At 37.1% G+C, this 20,366-nt stretch overlaps 2 protein-coding genes across 4 annotated transcripts in view; one reads left to right on the forward strand and one right to left on the reverse strand.

The window, feature by feature from the left end:
- The window catches only part of sh3bp5b (SH3-domain binding protein 5b (BTK-associated)), a 37,360-nt gene that overhangs the window by 14,675 nt on the left and 2,319 nt on the right, over nt 1-20,366 (reverse strand). The window contains exons 1-2 of one of the 2 annotated variants that reach the window (XM_084089666.1): nt 1,981-2,322; nt 1,094-1,156 (exon numbers count right to left, since the gene is read on the reverse strand). In XM_084089666.1, coding sequence (XP_083945792.1) covers nt 1,094-1,156; nt 1,981-2,061 — 144 coding nt within the window. In that variant the 5' untranslated portion in view covers nt 2,062-2,322. Of the gene's footprint in view, nt 1-1,093; nt 1,157-1,980; nt 2,323-20,366 lie in introns of those variants that run through there. The other variant, XM_084089667.1, reaches the window with a different exon arrangement.
- On the forward strand, nt 4,328-20,050 carry mrps15 (mitochondrial ribosomal protein S15). Of its 2 annotated transcripts, none has more exons than XM_084089670.1 (8): nt 4,328-4,592; nt 15,688-15,750; nt 17,151-17,226; nt 17,397-17,445; nt 17,584-17,668; nt 17,779-17,837; nt 19,470-19,661; nt 19,748-20,050. In XM_084089670.1, exons 1-8 carry the CDS (start codon nt 4,439-4,441, stop codon nt 19,838-19,840), a joined length of 771 nt encoding a protein of 256 aa, XP_083945796.1. In that variant the 5' UTR covers nt 4,328-4,438; the 3' UTR covers nt 19,841-20,050. The 2 variants fall into 2 exon arrangements, with proteins under 2 accessions (XP_083945796.1, XP_083945797.1); XM_084089671.1 differs by lacking the exon at nt 4,328-4,592 and adding an exon at nt 15,398-15,493.

Consider the following 20,366-nt stretch of genomic DNA (forward strand, 5'->3'; position numbering starts at 1 on the left):
GTATAATTTTCTGCTAATAAATTGCAAATTGTGGCATGTTGCAAAGTATTCCATTCTCGTGTTTTTATTAATGACGCCATCAACGATTAGTCGACGTCGACTCGACTTTTTCAGATAACAGTCGACTTCAAAAAAACAAAACAAGCCAGAAGCTTTCCATTGTGTTTTAAAAAGTTTAGAGATATCCTAATCAATAAAGATCTATACAAATCTTCACGGCTCTTCCAACTCTAATAGTAATACAGTTAGCATGTGTCCTACTTCATTTTTATCTGCAGGAAACAACTTGCTAATATGTTCAGTGTGTTTTTGCTTCAGGAACTGGACTGCCAGAGACATTTTAAGACATTTTGAGAAAGTATTTTTCTTTCGGCCTCTTTTTGACTCACAATCAGACTACAGACTACCTAAATCATTTTATTTAATTATTAAATTAGGACATGCCTAAACAATGAACTCAGTGGCATCAATTCAGTGCGACCAAAGTGACCACATGACTGATTCTGAACAACTGAGTGTGTTTTTGTCTAAACATGTCCTTGTTTGCTGCATCTCTGAGATCTGCGCTGGACTCTACTAAAATAATGCTCTGCATAAAAAATTTAAAGAATATGAATGCCAAATATCAACACAAATATCATGACAAGGAATGTCATTTGATTTTTTTTGGCATAAATTAAAACTATCCAAACATGAAATCTTTCATCAACTTTTTGTAAGTTTACTTTTTACAGTGAGTTTATTGCATAATCCTGATAGTATAACACATTCTGTTCTTGGTGTGCCATGGTACAAAATCCAAACTTAAGACAGGTGACTTCTATTAACAATTTACCAACTGATACATTTTAAGAAACGGAAATATGGCATTATCATATTAGAAAAAGAATAATTTAAATTCCTGGCAAAAAAGAAAATACATTATATATAATGTGTGTGTATGCATACAAATGAAAAAAATACCACCATCAATAAGCTGTCCAAATGGGCTTTGATTTTTTAATTAGATAAAATGATATTTATTCTATAAATATTATTTGACCATTCATTCAGACCAAACTTTTGGATATAGGATCGTGCGATCATAGCCTACCTCAAGCTCAGTTTCACATCTATTGATGTCATCTGTGGACTGGTTCAGCTTCTCAAGCTCTCCCTGTAAAGAAAACTCAAGTCAGAAATGTAAAATAGAGACATATCCCATTGAGGGATTCACTTTCATATGGATCTCATCTCATAGACTGCAGTAGCGCAAAGGAGAGAGAGAGAGAAAACTTGGTTGATGCTAAATGCACATATTTAGACTGACCTCTAATAAGCAGCAGGGCTCTAAAAGTCAACAAATGCAGTGTTGCCATTTCCGCTTATTAGGCTAATCAACAATACAAATCATAAAGTCGATAAAATGTGGACAATATCGGATTGCAATTATTATTATTACTTCATAACTGCGAGTACTTGACATCCATAGCATAATGAAGCATGGTCAACGGTAATAGCCTCGCAGTTGTCAATTTATATTCGCTATAGGCTATATTTCCACCCGTGTTTCTTGACTTTTCCCGGTGATTCTTCAAATGCATTTCAGATGCATGCTACTACAGTAGGCCTACATCAAATCAAATGGATCTGGATTCTCTTTGCGATAGAAACAAAACCCTGGCGTCGCTTCTGACACGCGTATTTGTGTGTTTTGTCAGATCAGGTGGCTTGTTTTTCCAGCGGGATCTGGCAACACTGAATTGAGGCATCAGTAGCCTACACACCGCAGACGAGCCGACAATAAAAAGCAAGTTGCGCTGAATTAATCGATAATTCCCCCTCAGTGTCAAGGAGCCAATAACACGCAGTCACCGATAAGCAAAATGTGATATGAAACCAATCAATTAGGCTAACTCAATGTGTAATAAGTGTGTTTGAAATGATCACTCTTTTCATTTAATTTGATACATTGACGCACAAATATCAGTGACAATCTACCTGAATTCTCGGGTCTACCTCCTCTTCTTCGGGTGATTCAAATTCTTCATCCGACCTGTTCTCCTTATCGGAGCTGTCCATTTTATTGTATTATCTTGCAAAATAAAAGAAGAAAGAGATTCCCTCCAGTGAGGTGATTTCTAATATGCGCCCGTTAGAGACTGTTACACACCAATCGCCGATATCATTCCCCGACACTGTCCGGATTCCTCATTTAAAGAGAGAAATAAAGAGACCCAGGCGCGTGTCTGGATTCTCACACACAGCTGTGCTGAATGGGAGCCGTGAAGTCTATGGTGAAGACAAGGTGAAGTCTGTCCCCGCCCCCTTCGCTTTCACACTGACTCTCTTTCTCTCTCCAGCTCAACACTTATGGGCAATGAGTGTCAAATTGTTGGCGATGACAAAAACGCTTTGTCTAAATAAAGAGCATAGGCTTCCTCTGTTGGACCTGAGTGTATAGTGTGCAGGTGTCATTCCACGAAATATGTTGCCCGTTGTGTACATCATGAACATAAAAACGGTATAAAAATGAATAGGCCAGCTGACCAAACTTTAAGGCTATGAGTTTTATACCCAGTTTTCTGAAAGTGAGCAAAAAATCCAACTTTACAGTGTTTGTTTTCTTTCTTCATGAGGGTGTTCAGGGGATGCGCGTTTTAATAAAAACAAAACAATTAATCATATAGTCCTCATATTTAATTTGATTAGATTTTAATTATTGTTGTCCCCATTATTGTGTCCATGTTATCATCATAACTCCATGTTATTAAAATGATCAACAATTCCATAAATAAAAAAAGTATCATAATGACATTATAGGCATAAAACATTTCCTATTTTTTCACTCTATCTTGTTCGTCAGTCTGGGTCAAAAAAGATCAAATTTATCTATTTTAAGATTAATGTCACTGTTACCAAGATTTTGTACAGTAAACATGTAGACATGTATCCTTGAGCAAAAAGCTAAATGTCAACTTTGTTAGTTTTTTTAAGGCATCTATATCCATACAATTTATTAAGTGCACTTGAAGTCCTTAAGGCCTTTAAAAACATATAGGCACCCATTGTGTGGAATGATTTGAGAAAGTTTTCCAAAAACATTCATCATTATCTTAATTTTATTATCATATCTCCAGTGCAATGCCAAAAATGTTCTCAAGGCTGTAGGTTAAATTACCAGTATTTGAGATAACATGTGCCAGACAGATCTGTTAACCTTCCCAAAACTGATATTAATGACATCATATAGGCCTATCATTAAAAAGGCACAGGATGGTTTGACTTGTGATTAAATGTCAACTGAACTTTATTCGTAGAACAACTCTTCAGGTCTTGATATAATGGGATATGATATCACTCATGCCTAGTTTTGTGACATGAAATTTGTGACATGAAACTGTTTTACACCACAAGAGGGCAGCTGATGATGAGATATAATATCCCATATAGGCTTCATCTGAGCTGATAAAATCATTAGAATAATAATAAGGAAATCACAAGTTTGTTTTCCTGAAATCTTCGGCTTCTGCCAAAGATTTGTTGTTCAAAAATTGACTAATGTTGTTGAGACAGACAGATGTGCTTTAATAATTTCATTAGTTGGATTACATATAGCACACATACATCACGGAGACGTCTATTTGAAGTGCGTGTTTACATCTGGAAGACGTATTGTTTGCTCATCTGCAATATGTCTATGTTTCCTGTCAGATGTCAAATAGATGTTTAGAAAATGTATTCAATATGTTTATGATTTAGAATGTAAAACTGAAATCTTAAAGAAGTCTGTCAGATATTAGTAAAGTATTGCTTTCCAGATGAAGTGATCTTTAACAGACATCTTGCAGACGTACGTGTGCTATCAGCTATCATGTATAGTCATGATAAAGCCTCTCCATCATATCTGTCTATAATATATTTTTGCTTTAGGGTCAAATGACCTCAGAAACCTTACAAACAAATTTACTATCCAAACGATCATCTTCAGAAACGTGAACAAAGTTAAAATTAGAATAGAATTCTTAAATAAAATTTGAAGAGGCAATATACAGCAAGAAAGTAAATTACAAAAGAACATTAAGGTTGAAAAATGATCACTATTTTAACTTCGGTGAAACATCTCTGAAAGGACAAGTGGGGTGTCCTGGCCTTCAAATGACAGAAGGCCATAGATAATGATAGAACAGTAGGCTACAATCGTTGTTCTATTCTCTTTTTTATGTCATAAACAAAACGTATCTACATAAACTCAGATGTTCACAATGCAATGTCATAGGAAGGAAACAAAGGCTACATCGATTCAATCGTCGCTCGATTGCTTGCATTTACATTAGATTTTCTGCGCAGATTACTAATGTCTGTTTAAAGATGGCGACTTACTTGAACTGAAGGGGCAAATGCGTTCTGCAAGAGCATATACAAACTTAAAGCGATTTATTTATATACGGGAATCATAATGGTTTTAAAAAACGTTTTTCGAACTACGGCGTTGGGCTTACAGACATGGAGTGTATTTTCAGGCGCGAGGCAGGCCAGTATTGCCGTGCCTGCCTTCAGGCAGTCTACATGCAGCTCTTTTTCGAACTGGACGTTAACCCGTAATTTTAAATGTAAGTATATTTTTGACATCCGAGCTCCGAGTCAACGACTAATGCACTGCTTCAACATGCTGTCATATTTGCATTCACAAACACCTGAGAGACTGTTACAGTAATTTGGATATTAATTGGTAATCAATACTTATCCGTATTTTATTTTTTAAGTTGGACACATTAAGCATTTCATGCCACTTTGAGGTGGAGTTTTATTTATGTTAGCCAGGATGGGTGTCAGTTACTATGGTTGTATGTTTAATTTTGTACATTTTGCTTTAGTAACGTTTAATTGACAGCATATGCAGTTCGAGTATTATCCTCTAGGGGGCTCTAAAATCTCAGCCACTGCATTTTCTTATTAAATGGGCATCATATCGACGTCGTTTTGTCATATGACCTTGATCAAGTCCACATACTTTTAAGCTCTAGATCCTATAATACCTATCTAATTTCAGTTTGCTTCATTCATCGTTGCAAATAGCAAGCCTTGTTATTTGGAAAAGGCTATTTTTACTTTCCTAACTCATATAATCACTTTTTATATACTGTTTGTGAGACTAGTGATATAGGCTATCACTATTTATAAATAAATAAAAAAAGCCATCTCTCTTGAGGGTCACACTGGTGGTCATCGGCAGTCAAAAAAGACAGAAGACTATAACAGTAATGTTTTCTTTTCTTTTCTTTTTTAATCAAATGAATATACTTTTTTAAAAATATTAATTTACCACATGATGTAAAAGAAAACTGGACTTATTGGACCAGGCAACCGTCTTCCACTGCTGCAAGCAAGGTCCAGTTCCATCACTCGTTTGCCTATTGTTGGCGCTTTCAACAGAGGCACTCTGATTGGTCTGACCAATCAGAGTGCCTATGTCCCGTCCTCTGTTGAAAGCGCCAACAATAGGCAAACGAGTGATGGAACTGGACCTTGCTTGGCATGTGTTGTGACACATTTCTGTTGTGACACACACACTGGACCTTTACACAGCATGTGTTGTGACACATTTCTCCTTTAACAGTCATTAAACTTGTGCCACCTTCTGTTGGCTCAGATCAGACGGGGTAGCCTTCGTTGCCCTTGTGCATCAATGAGCCTTGGGAAGATATGTCGCCGGTTTGTCCCTCCCGGGACCACTGTTGTTAAATTCTCTTAACTGCTGACTGGGAGCAACCCACAAGCCTTGCCGTTTCAGAGATACTCTGACTCAGTCGCTTTGCCATAACAATTTGGCCCTTGTCAAAGTCACTCTGTACTTTATTCCTTCCCATTTCTCCTGCATCCAACATGTTGATTACAAGAACTGATTGTTTGCTAATCTAATCTACCCAGACCTTATATGTGGCCTTGTCATGAGATGATCAATGATATTTGCTTTATCTGTGACTGGTTAATATGGTTTGGCTATGTTTTGGCTTATCACTGTATATAGACAGGGTTGTGCAATCCCTAGTTCCTGACAGTGTTTTTTTTAGACATAATTACCTACCCTTATTAAGTTTTGCATTTGGATAAAGACTGCTTAGAATTTTTCTATGTAGTTTCGTATTCCCTATTCATTTCTTATGAAGGACAATTTTGACTGTGAAGAACACAAGTGTGACTATTTGTTTATAACCATATAGCCCTTTCAAATCATGTCCATTTTTGGTCTGTGTTGACTGTGTTCACATAGCAAGTATCACAAAAGTCACCAAGTGACCAAGTTCAAGTTCAATTTTATTTATATAGCACATTTACAACAGCCACTAGGCTGACCAAAGTGCTTTACAGAACAACAAGATTAAAATATATAACATGCATAACAACAAATAAAACAAAAAATAAGAGCAACATAGCTAAGAGGAACCATAAAACAAGAGTAGCAAAACGGTATCAGAATCAAATATAAATTAGTAAAACCAACCAAAAAAAAAAAAAAAAAAATCAATATACTAAAGAAAACAGGTAGGTTTTTAAAAGAGACTTGAATGCAGACAGATAAGGGGCCGCTCTAATCTCTAGAGGCAGGGTGTTCCAGATTCGTGGCCCTGCCACCGCTAATGCACGCACCCCTCTACACTTGAGTCTAAAGCGAGGGACTACCAGCAGAGCCCGGTCGCAGGATCTTAGGCCTCATAATACTCAATGAAGTGAAATATTTTAAAATTTCTAAAAAAAAAATTGTTCTGAAATGACTGAAGACCACCAGAGGGTAAATACAATAAAATGGTGACAGAGTGAGGTGAGAAAAAGAGCAAAAGATGGTTGTCAAGTATGTGCGCGTGAGTATCGACATGACTAAGTGTGAAATGTCATGTCCCAGCAATGTGTGAAAATAACTCTTTGTGGGTCTAATTTAATTTGTTTTCTGAGTTATGGTTTGAACTCTCTCCCTCATTAATATAATAATAATTATTATCACAATCTGCTACTAAAACAACTGTTTCTCTTTTCTTAAGAAAAGCACTACTATTATTTGTATTGCATGTAATATTGAGTCATCCATATTATTGTTAGTAAATCACTACTCTTATTAGTGTACTTATTGGAGTGTCGTTTTAGTTTAGTGTAGGGTTGTAGCGGTATACCTGTAAACATGTACGATTCACTCTGAAACTCAAAGGTCTTTACTGCAACTGGTTAAAATAAAAGTGTCTTAACTTATTATAACAGAAATATACAATTGTAATCAAAATTATTCAACCCCCATTACAAATCAGGTTTATTAGCAAAGGTTTTGAGACTTTCAGCTGTTTACAGTGAACAATTCAAACAAAAGTAATTGGAAAAAGCTCAACACAACAAATGTTTCCAGTGGTTTCCCCAAAGTCAACTAAAACTGCCACTTTTAATGACTTCTGCAGTCTCAAAATTATTTAACCCTCTGAATAGAATCCCTCACAACAGCACAAATCTGCAAAACAGGTGTTGTCTCAAGCACACCTGATGCAACTAATCAAGGGCTTCATTAGTTGCACCAGGTGTGCTTGAGCTAGAACACATGAAATATCTGAACTGGCTAGGTTTGTTGAGTGTCACGTTTGACTGAAGTCAAAAGAATGGTCCAAAAAGTTAAGAGAAGGTACCATCGCCCTTCACAAACAAGGAACACGATACAAAAAGATAGCAAAGACACTAAATGTTCCTAGAGACACCATTGGAAGCATAGTTTGCAAGTTCAAAGTTAAAGGAACAGTGGTCACACTACCTAGATGGGGCAGAAAAAGGAAGCTATCAATGGCTGCAACCAGATTTCTGAGAAGACAGGTTCAGAAAAACCCTCAGCACTGAGGTTTCAGCTGCACAGTATAGAAAATCTCTGTTGGGATTTGAAGAAAGTGGTTTCAGCTAGGGGTGTGCGATAATATTGTAATTGTTGTTTTAACAATATGCTATTTGACATTATCGAGTGTAGCATATCCCTCACAGACACCCAGAAAGTGCATGCATACTCTACGTGATATAATCTTGTAGATTACACTAGTGCGGGTGCACATTTAGAGTGCACGCTTTGATTTAGTCTTTATTTAAATCATTTAATAATAAATATCACAAGAGTTCAGTTTTTCTCCAAATATCAGTATGATAACAAATGTGATACTGATTTTATACAAGTTTAATAAACAAGAAGTTCATATTAAGTGACTTACGTTTTAGACACCATATTGCCTGTTTTTGCTCTATTTCCAATGAAAATAGTTCAAAAAGCCACACACTGGTGTTTCCTTACTGAGTGAATCAGCTTTTGAACGAATCAGTTGACTAGATTAATATAGTCAAATGCCTCTTTCCTTGAATAAATCAGCCGTTTTAATGAATCGTAATGATTCGCTCATTAACAGTGACTGGCTGCCACCTACTGGAGGTTTCAATTTCACATTTAAAGTATCTTTTCTTGTTTTAAATCATTTAAAATATCAATATTCAATATTGCAAAGAGGAATTTTGTTGATACTGATTTCATTTGATTGGTAACAGCCCTATTGTGTCTTATTTTTATAATTGAATGTGATAAAAATGTATGAAATTGACACAAAAGATGATGCATGCAATTAGGTTTAAAAATGGCTTTATAAAGGTAAATGCCCATATTAGGTAAAAATCAATTGAAACATTGGAAAAAATAATTTCTATCACTGCTGTGAACTGACCACCACACAGAGTATGAAGAATATCAAACACTTTAGAAGTCGCTGTCCACGGCAGTCCTAAACCTGCCAAAGTACCAACACAATAAACAGCAAAATAGCGTCTAATAAGCGTAATTGAGAAAATCCCAGAAAATATAGAGATATAATTTTTTGTCAATATCGCACACCCCTAGTTTCAGCACGCAAACCCAAGAATATTACTGAACGGGATGCCATTGCTCATGAGGAATGGGCTAAGATTCCTCAGAAACGCTGCCAGAAGCTGGTGTCTGGTGGTTATACATCTCGTTTGCTGATGGTCACAACAACTACTCATTACTAAATTGCCATGAATAATTTTGAGACTGCAGAAGTCATTAAAAGTTGCATTCTCTGTTGAATTTGGGGAAACCACTTGAAACATTTGTTGTGTTGAGCTATTTCAATTATTTTTGTTTAATTATTTTTGTTTAATTAAATGTTAAAGTCTGTAAATTTTGCCAATAAACCTGATTTGCAATGGGTTTTGTTCGATTGCAACTGTTTTAGTATTGTACAATAGTACAAATGTACTTTTTAAAAATGATAAAAACAACAATAATAATATTATTAATAGTAATTATTTACAATAATAATGTTTAATTACATAATAATTAAACGTCATTATTTAAGGAATATTTTTCGTCCATGTTTTAATTTAGTAAACCTCTGTTGTGCAGCTCTTTGCCAAAAAAAAGATAACATTTATTACATTTTCATTTGTTTACATTTAAAAAAAAACTGTATTGATTAATTTAAGGGTCATTTTAACATGATGATAATAATAATAGATGTATTGTTTAATACTGTGAAACTGATGGTTATAATACCATAAAATTCTCATACCGTTACGACCATGGTTAAGTGCTAGTACTTGTTATTTGCTGACTTTTATGTACTGGTTAGTTGTCTCAAAAAGATTACATACTGTACCCTTTACTGTACATCCTTTAAGGCAGCATGTATTGTGTAGGATGCAAGACGGCTTATGAAGTAGCCATACTATCATGATCTATGTATCCGTTGTAGGTTGTTACTATTAATTGTCCTTTTGCTGATGCTTTCTTGTTCAAAGTGACTGACAGTACACTTAGTACAGGGAAAATCCCTCTGGAGTAAACGGGGGTCACTAAGGAGTGACGTTTCATAAATTTTTCTTCTCCTCCTGTGATTTGAACCTACATCAAGTTACAGATTTAAATATTTAACTACTGAGCCACACCACCCTGATACTCTTACACAATTTTAAAAATAATTTTTACACAATTCAAAAAAATAAAATGCTTATCATTTGAACTTTCTATTCCTCTGATAATACAAAAGGTTTCTTGAGCACCAAATCAGTATATTAGAATGATTTCTGAAGGATCATGTGACACTGAAGACCGGAGTAATGATGCTGAAAATTCAGCTTTGATCACAGGAATGAATTACATTTTAAAATATATGAAAATAAAAAGTAATTTAAAACTGTAATAAAATTTGACAATATTACTTTTTCTACTGTATTTATGATAAAATAAATGCTGCATTGGCCATAAGAGGCTTCTTACATGAGTAAAATCTAAACGACCCCAAACTTTTGAACGGTTATTGTAAGTTATTGATCAGATGCTTTTATCAAAGTATAGTACAGGGAGAGTCCCTCAGTCAGAATGTGGTGGTAAGTTGTTCATGGCCCATTTTTTGTTGCTGTCAAAATGGCAACCTTCCGACCTGAGCTTTACGAGACAAGTTGCCGCCCTTACGTTTTTACTTGCAGCTCAGTTCTCACACATGTTTTCTTGTTCTTCGGGCAAAAAATAATGTGTGGGGGAAAAGAGTTGAATTACTAGTTCCCGCAAGGCTTGTGAACTATGAAAGAGTGGGTGTATTGGTTATTTAAAAAGAAAAAAACTATGTATAAATGTATTTTCGATTTTCTCAAATGCTCACATTTGCATAGTAATACAACAGCAGATGTCTTAAGCATCAGCAAAATGCTGACCAGTTTTCTGAAAGTCTTTTTCTAAGTAGGGGTAAGTGTACCTATTAAGCCCACCAAAATCTTAGTCTAGGTTTTTTTCATAGATATTGACAGTTTATAAGAAAAATCATTTGTTAAAATGCAAGATTTATCTCTCATTTGAAAATGTATTAATTAGTTGATGTACATTTTAGAATATAAAATTAAGATAATTTAAGAATAAAGTCAGAAGTCTGGCATGGGCTTAATTGGTACTTTGGCACCATTTAAGCCCGCATGTGTTCCAAGTAAGCCCACATTATCATTGATTCACAAAATCTAAAAATTAATTGTTTTTAAAGAAGTAAAACATCAATATATTTATTCAGTAACAGGGAAGTATTAAAAAAAATCCTTTTGCTATTTGATTAGAGCCCTGGGTGGGATGGGTCGGTGTTTGTGGCCGGTGGTCTGGAGCCTTAAGTTGGCTTGACTGGAGTTGTAGCTGGAGTCAAGCCAGAAGTTTGACCGGGTGTATCTCGGGAGCCAAGCCGAGTTGGGGCTCCATACTCTGGGCATAGGGGGGCCTCCTATTGGGCCTCCACACCGGGAGTCTGGAGCCTTAAGTTGGCTTGGCTCCCGAGTTATGCCTGGTCAAAGGTGGAAGTTTAACCGAGTGTATATCGGGAAGGAAGCCGAGTTGGGGCTCCGGGGTTTCGGGGGGTCTCCTAGTGGGCCCCCCACACCGGGAGAATGCAGCCTTAGGTTGGCTTGACTCTGGAGTTATGCCCGATCAAAGTTCCACAGGAAGTGACCATATGTCGGGAAGAAAGCCGAGTTACTGTGCATTCACACCGGCGGCGGCGAGAGCGTCAAAGTGGCCGGAAGTCATTCATTTTCAATGAGAGCCGGCGGCGAGCTCCGGCGAGGGCGGCACGGCGCTTCTTGGACGGTGAGAGCGACGAGGAGAGTTGAAGTCAGGTCAACTTTATGGTAATAAGCTATGACGCGGTTTGGCGGCAACCAATCAGAATGTAGAAGTCCTGTGCCTGAGAGAATTCCAGAGAACGCAATCCTGTAAACATTGGTTTCAAAAGATCACGCCTTTGATCTACATCAGAGCGTCCCCGAATCTTTCTCCGGCGTCGTTGGCAGGGCGGCGAGAGCGAATTTTGCCGCTATCGCCGGCGGCGGTGTGAACGTACAGTTAGGGCTCAATACTCCCGGCATAGGGGGCCCACTGGGTGACCCCTCCATGCCCGGAGTCCAGAGCCCCAACTCGGCTTGGGTCCCGAGTTTTGCCCGGTCAAAGCTGGACAGAAAGTGGCGGTATCTCGGAGCCGGACGGTCCCAGGGGCTCAGGACTGTGGGGAATGTAGGGTCCCTCTGGGACCTCTCCATGCCCGGAATCTCAAGCCTTAACTCGGCTTGGCTCCCGAAATATGCCGGTTATACATAAAGGACTTTAGGACAAAACGGGCTCTATCTCATTTGAATGAATGTGTGTAAATTGTAGGCCTATCTAAATGTAGTTGTAAATTAAGGTAGTAAGTAAGTTGAGGTTAAAAGGTTAGTAAGGTAAAAGCACACTCGTTACACACACAAAGAAATGTTATCATTAAACACTTTCAGAAAATTGATCAAAGTTTGCAATTAGAGGGATTCCTCATTGAAACATTAAGGTGGGCTTAAATGGTTCCACAGTGAGTAATGGTGAAGAAACACAATGTTTTCCTTTAAAAATGTAAGATATGTTTACAAATACATGCATGGAGCTTAAATACACTGTGGACTAAGTATCATAGTAATTTTCATTATGCCCACATTGAGAAATAAGTTCTTTTCATTCAAGGTTAGCTTGTGTTGGCTATAGTTTGCATGCGTTTTGTGGCACTGTACCATTTAAGCCCATCTTTAAAAAAAAAAGTTAATTTATGAAAATAATCTTCTCTACAAAACAATTTATGATGTACATATTTGTAAATTAATGTAGATTGAATCACAAAACATTTATTGTTTGCAGTTCACATGCTTAATTCTTTGGCAGTCTAGCCTTTCTGTAAGGCTAATGGTTTGACCTAGAGATTAGCTTTGAACGCAAGCTAATAAAACTCATCTTTCCATTTAAAGGAAAATTATATAAAATGATAAAGTACTATTTGTTCATACACAAAAAACAATACATTTATCTCTTATTTGACATAATATCAATTTAGTTACCAAAGAAATAGCTGAAAATTGCAGTTTTTGAAAATAAAAACATTGCATGTGTTGATTTCTGTAGGGTCCCGAAACACCAAAGTTTTGGGGTCCCCTGAGACAGCATGCACATGGGTGGGGCTAACTCAACATTTCCAAATGTGATTGGTATGCAATAATAAATGCCAGGGAAGTAACAAATCACTGGATTGGTTAAAATAATGAGCAGCATAAAATATTTTTTCTTTTTTTAATATGACTTCAGAGTTGAAAGTAGGCTTAAAGGGTACATGCATTGGCTTAATGGGTACACTTACCCATCAGAGATAACTAGGTCACTGGTTTAGTCATATTTGGCACATTTCCTTCAGATAACCAGTACGATGCATAATGGGATAGTTCACTCAACTCCTCCCACCCCCCAAAAAAATGAAGATTCTGTTATTTACTCACCCTCATGTTGTTCCAAACCTGTATGACTTTTTTTCAATGGTAACCAAAACAGTTTGGTTACCAACATTCTACAAAATATCTTCATTTGTGTTCCACAGAAGAAAGTCATCCAGATTTTAACAACATACAGTGAGGAAAATAAGTATTTGAACACCCTGCTATTTTGCAAGTTCTCCCACTTAGAAATCATGGAGGGGTCTGAAATTGTCATCGTAGGTGCATGTCCACTGTGAGAGACATAATCTAAAAAAAAAATCCAGAAATCACAATGTATGATTTTTTTTTAACTATTTATTTGTATGATACAGCTGCAAATAAGTATTTGAACACCTGAGAAAATCAATGTTAATATTTGGTACAGTAGCCTTTGTTTGCAATTACAGAGGTCAAACGTTTCCTGTAGTTTTTCACCAGGTTTGCACACACTGCAGGAGGGATTTTGGCCCACTCCTCCACACAGATCTTCTCTAGATCAGTCAGGTTTCTGGGCTGTCGCTGAGAAACACGGAGTTTGAGCTCCCTCCAAAGATTCTCTATTGGGTTTAGGTCTGGAGACTGGCTAGGCCACGCCAGAACCTTGATATGCTTCTTACAGAGCCACTCCTTGGTTATCCTGGCTGTGTGCTCCGGGTCATTGTCATGTTGGAAAACCCAGCCTCAACCCATCTTCAATGCTCTAACTGAGGGAAGGAGGTTGTTCCCCAAAATCTCGCAATACATGGCCCCGGTCATCCTCTCCTTAATACAGTGCAGTCGCCCTGTCCCATGTGCAGAAAAACACCCCCAAAGCATGATGCTACCACCCCCATGCTTCACAGTAGGGATGGTGTTCTTGGGATGGTACTCATCATTCTTCTTCCTCCAAACACGTTTAGTGGAATTATGACCAAAAAGTTCTATTTTGGTCTCATCTGACCACATGACTTTCTCCCATGACTCCTCTGGATCATCCAAATGGTCATTGGCAAACTTAAGACGGGCCTTGACGTGCTGGTTTAAGCAGGGGAACCTTCCGTGCCATGCATGATTTCAAACCATGACGTCTTAGTGTATTACCAACAGTAACCTTGGAAACGGTGGTCCCAGCTCTTTTCAGGCCATTGACCAGCTCCTCCCGTGTAGTTCTGGGCTGATTTCTCACCTTTCTTAGGATCATTGAGACCCCACGAGGTGAGATCTTGCATGGAGCCCCAGTCCGAGGGAGATTGACAGTCATGTTTAGCTTCTTCTATTTTCTAATGATTGCTCCAACAGTGGACCTTTTTTCACCAAGCTGCTTGGCAATTTCCCCGTAGCCCTTTCCAGCCTTGTGGAGGTGTACAATTTTGTCTCTAGTGTCTTTGGACAGCTCTTTGGTCTTGGCCATGTTAGTAGTTGGATTCTTACTGATTGTATGGGGTGGACAGGTGTCTTTATGCAGCTAACGACCTCAAACAGGTGCATCTAATTTAGGATAATAAATGGAGTGGAGGTGGACATTTTAAAGGCAGACTAACAGGTCTTTGAGGGTCAGAATTCTAGCTGATAGACAGGTGTTCAAATACTTATTTGCAGCTGTATCATACAAATAAATAGTTAAATCATATATTGTGATTTCTGGATTTTTTTTTTAGATTATGTCTCTCACAGTGGACATGCACCTACGATGACAATTTCAGACCCCTCCATGATTTCCAAGTGGGAGAACTTGCAAAATAGCAGGGTGTTCAAATACTTATTTTCCTCACTGTAAGGGTGAGTAAATGATGACAGAATTTTTATTTTTGAAACCTTTTTTCAGTTTAACCTCAAATTTATTTGCTTAAAATATTAATTAAATGTAAACTTCTGTCCCTAGTATTCAGTGTTTGACATTCTAAAGTTAAATGATATGACTATGCAACAGCTCAAAGTAAAAGGTGTAAAAACACTTTACAAATTTGTCTGGTTACCTGGCTGTAATGACAACTCTTTTTCATGACAGTCTCACAGACGTGTCTTTTCCTTGAGTGGGTGTGCGGGAAGGATGTGGCCAACCAAATCACCCCCACCCTTGGTGACACTTTATCACCATTGACGTGTGTCAAATAGTCTTTCTTGAGCTTCAGAGGAGAGTGAAAAGCTTTGTGACTTACAAATGCTTTTAAATGTCTCCTAACTAAAGGGGTTTGCATCATGAATAATTACGGTACAATTATTAAAGTAGACTTGAAGTGATACAACAGAACAGACACCAAATTAAAACAGTCTTCTCCTACATGGTTCATGTGTTTTTTTTTTTAAAGAAATCTGTAGTTTCTGCATTTGTGCATTATTATTATTTTTTAATAAGCAATTTTAAATTGACTTGGGCAATATATATGACTTTACGGTTTGTTTCAGGTGATGAAACCCTTCCAAACCAACCAGTGAGGCAGTATGCTCGGCCCTCTAGAAAGAAACAAGGTAAGAGAAAACAATTGTGCCACAACACACCAAAAGCCAGATTTACTAACAGCTTGCGCCAGCGCAAACCCTCTTACTTTTACTAAAGACATGCAGTGAGAAATGAGCGTTGAAAAGGTGTGGTCACAGTTGTTTTTGCGCCTGACCTTATTTCATATGCAATTGTAGGAGAGTATTTAAGTGAAGTCAAGCCAGTCATGCAACTATATTTACTTCGTCAATTTAGTGGTATTTGCGCCATTATTTCATGCCCAAAAGCATGTCTTAACCGATTTTGCACCTGACATGACTTTGTGAATTGCCACATTCTCAGTAGATCACCTGCAGAACTTTCCTCTACCATTGACACTTTATTAGATTGTGGCTCCACATTAATTTGTCGTTTAGTAAATCTGCCCACAAGTGTAAAGGCCCAGTCACACCAAGGACGATAACTATAACGCGAGCTGCGAGCAATAAAGATATCGTTCTAAAAAAATATCTAAATATAAAAAAATTAGCAGAGTCCACACCTCAATTGTAATGAGAACAGCAAAGAGGAACAATATTGTTGGAATCACTTTCAGAACAATTTTTTTGAGCTGATGAACAACAAAAACACACAGCTAATATCAGAATCCATCCTGCTGTAAGAGCTCGAGCATTTACGGCAAAACTGCAGTGCATGCCTATAATAAACAGAAAGATATTGTGCGTTGGTATCATAGACTGTAAAAAAATATGGACGTAGTGTCCGTGACGTCACCCGTAGGTTTCTGAAGACCGTTTTTAAAGACTAAAGTGGGCGTGGCCGACCATCGCCATCTTGGTAGCGCGTCACTCCCGAATTTATTTATTTTTACAGTCAGACAATTAGCTGAGGTAACATGACGGCTAACAGACAGCAGACAAACGGCTAATGATGACTAATGACCACTGCAGTGGGAATCCACCTGTCACTCAAAAGTGGACACCCTTAATTATGCAGAACTTTAAGGCTTAATATAATGTAAACGGATGACTTATAAAAAAATTCACCCCCCTCACAGTTGTCATGAAGGGAAAAATAAGCTATATAGACCAAAGCCACTTTTTGCTCCAGGCTGTAAACGTGTTTTTTTCTGCTGTAAAGTTGGGTATTTTAACATGGGGGAGATACAGATTTGACTCACTTCTGCACTTAGCCTCAAGCGGCCAGTCGATGAATTGCCGTTGAATTCACTTCCGTGTTGGTTTCAAGAGAGAGACGGAGGTTGCCGCTTGGTTGGTATGGACAATAATATAGTTATCGTTCTTAGTGTGAATGGACCTTAATACTGACGGGTCTTGAATTTTTAATTATGCAAGTCAATTTGATTGCCTGCCAGTTTGATATCAGTTTTGATAGGACTCATTGGCTCTTTGCTTTATTTTCTTCCCAGAATTCCCAAGTCAGCTTCAAGACCTGCATCCATCCATGCTGAAGCATGAATATGCATCTGTCCCACTTGCACAATCGTATGGTTTTGTTTTTGTACTCTCCATTGTTGCATTAATCCGCTCATTGTATAAACACTGATTATATTATACCTTGTATATGATTGCATGTATAAAGTACATGATTACTTCAGACTTCCTTTATGCGCTTGAATGCAGAACGGTTGCAGTATTATGTCATATCTTTGCAGGGTTGACGATGTGGTGAAGAAACTGCTTACGCTGGAGTTTGCAAATCATGTACGGGTTTTTATTTCCTTTTAGTTCTTTATTGAATATTTTCATATTTCAAAATATTAGGAAGCGGGACTACAAGGAACTATAAAAGGGTGTTAAATCAAATTTTATATAGAATAAAATATATATTTCTTTTTTTAGAGTGAAAAACTGCGTTTGAAAGAGGAACAGCTCATTGCCAAGGTTCAGAGGGATGAGAATGACCGCAGCTCAACAGAAGTCAAGGGCAAGTTCTCTTTTTTCTTTCTTAAAACATTTGACAAAGCCACTGCTTTAACCAAACTGGAATCTCAGAACATGACTCAATCATGCGAAATTTCCTTGTTTGCGTTACAGTGGCGATTATGACAGCGCGTATTCGCAACTTCCAGGAGCACTTGCACAAACACCCCAAGGTAAACAAAATGCTTCAGTAGCGTGACTTTTTTCGGCCTTCAGTAAAGGTGTCAGAACATTTGTTCCCATCCTTTTGATTAACACCCACAGAGAAACAGGAAATCCTGTGCATACGCTCATGTGTTCAGTAGTAATCAAAGCATATATACTACCGTTTAATAGATTGGGATGAGTATGATTTTATTTTGAAAGAAATTAATACATTTATTTAGCAAGAATACATTAAATTGATCAAAAGTTACATTAAATACTTATATTGTTCCAAAAAATATATATTTCAAATAAATGCTTTTGAATCTTTTATTCATCAAAGAATCCTTAAAAAAGGGTTTCACAGTTTTCACAAAATTATTAAGCTGCACAACTTTTGTTGGAAAAAAAAGTGTTTTTTTATCTTTTTAATAAAGATAAAAATGATTTGGACTATTTCTGGTTGTCTATTTTTAGTGAAAATGTTGCTGGTTAAAGTGATGAACTGCCCCTGTGGTTTAACTGTGGATTTGAGAGGAAATTACTTCATACCTCTGCCAAAAATCTACTTTTTACTGGGTGGTTAAACGTTATTGCAAAAAAGCCTGAAATAAGGAAGAATCATTTTCGGCTGATGTCAGTTGATTTGATGATATGTATATATGTATGAATTATTGTATATGCTAGTTTATATGAATAATTTTAAACACATTTATATCATTAAGCATAATTTTCTGTACCTAGTTCTGTTGTTTAAAGTGTTAGTTCACCCGAAAATGAAAGTTCTCTCACCTTCATGTTGTTCCAAACCCGTAATGCTTTTGTTTTCTTCAAAGCACAAATTAAGATATTTTTAATATATTCTCATCATATTTGTCCATCCATTGAAAGTCTACACAACCAAAACTTAAATTAAAATCTGTTCATCATTAGAAACGATCATGTCTTTAAGCGTTCAGAAGACTTGCATTAAACTGTTTGATTCATGAAAATTTTGGTTAAAAAATAAGAGAATATTAAAAATATCTTTATCTGAGCTCCAAAGATGAACGAAAGTCTTAGTTATTGGTTTGGAACAACATGAGGGTGAGTAATTAATGACAGAATTGGCATGGGTGAACTATGCCTTTAAGAAAATGTTGAAACAATTGATGCATCCCAATTAGCATACCATTCGTCCTAAATAGTATTCGAAATTAGAATTAGTTTGTCCCAAATCGTAGTGTGTTGAAATGAGTATTCCGAAGATACCAGGATGGTCTTCTAATTCCGGTTCGAATCTGAAGTGCAGATCCTTGCACACTCTAATGGCTAGTATTGCCCATTGCGCATTGGACTACGATTCGATTGGAACTACAAACACGAATAAAAAGTGCTTAAAACTACAAACATGGCGGATATGCGAGAAGTTAAGTAGAGAGCTTTAGATAAAGGGGATTAATCAGTTGATCAGTATCTAATCTAATGAAAAGATATTTATTTAATGTTATCCACATTATATTTCATCTGCAACAACATTGTGAAAAGATATGTTTGGTCATTTACTTCACAAAAACAGTACATACTTTTAAAGCATAGTATAAGTAGGCGAATTAGGATGCAGCAAATGAGTCAAATTAGTGTACAACAGCATCAAAACCTCTTTTGTCATATTACATTAGGATAAAGCCAACAAAAGATGGATGCTCATGACCATCGACAGCAGGAAGAAAAAGTTGAAGTTTCTGAGAAGGACCCGTTATGAATCCTTTGTGAAGGTGTGTCAAGAGCTCGGAATCACGTACACGTTCCCTCCTGAATACTATCGGCGGGTCACCCGACGTTGGCTTGCCAAAAAGGCCTTCTGCAATAAGGTAAGTTCTCAGCTCTTACTAAAATGTCCCAATGTTCTTTGTAGAGTTCAGGGTTTGTGTTTGACCTGTGGTTTTCTTCCTCTCAGGTCTTTAAAGCAGTCCAGAAACAAAAAGCAGAGCAGAGAGAGAAACAAAAAGCAACGGAGGCTAAAGAAAAGGAGCTAACATCCTCCAAATAACCACAAAGCCAGCCACGAACTGTGTGCTGTCAAGTTCAGAAGAACAATCTGATATGTCCTCCTTTGATTCATGTGACATTCAAAGAAAAACCAATCAGAAACATGATCTGCATCAAATTATCTGTTTGCTGTCATTTATTTGTCAATGGTAAAACGTACTAATTTCTCTGAAGTCTTATAGCTGCACCAAATAAAAGATCTTAAAATGTATTGTTTTGTTATCATTCCTCAAAGTACTGATGATTATATCAGAACAACTTCACAGAAATCCTTTGACGACATGTTAGTTTCGCACATTCAGGAGTTTTGGATCAGCAGCTGGTGAAGACGTGTGTCATATGCAAGACTGATGCATTGTGGTTGTGTGGCTAGTGCAAATGGTTTGGCTCCTCTCAGTTCCCTGAACTCTATAATTTTACAAGAAATGCATGACAATCAGGTGCATGATCTGAGGTCAAACTATCAATGCTTTACACGTGTGAGATTAAAGTGAGTACATTGATTGTAAAAGAATTAGTTGGTCACA

Source organism: Abramis brama, assembly GCF_963993115.1.
Source record: "Abramis brama genome assembly, chromosome: 17".
Classification (NCBI taxonomy): domain Eukaryota; kingdom Metazoa; phylum Chordata; class Actinopteri; order Cypriniformes; family Leuciscidae; genus Abramis; species Abramis brama.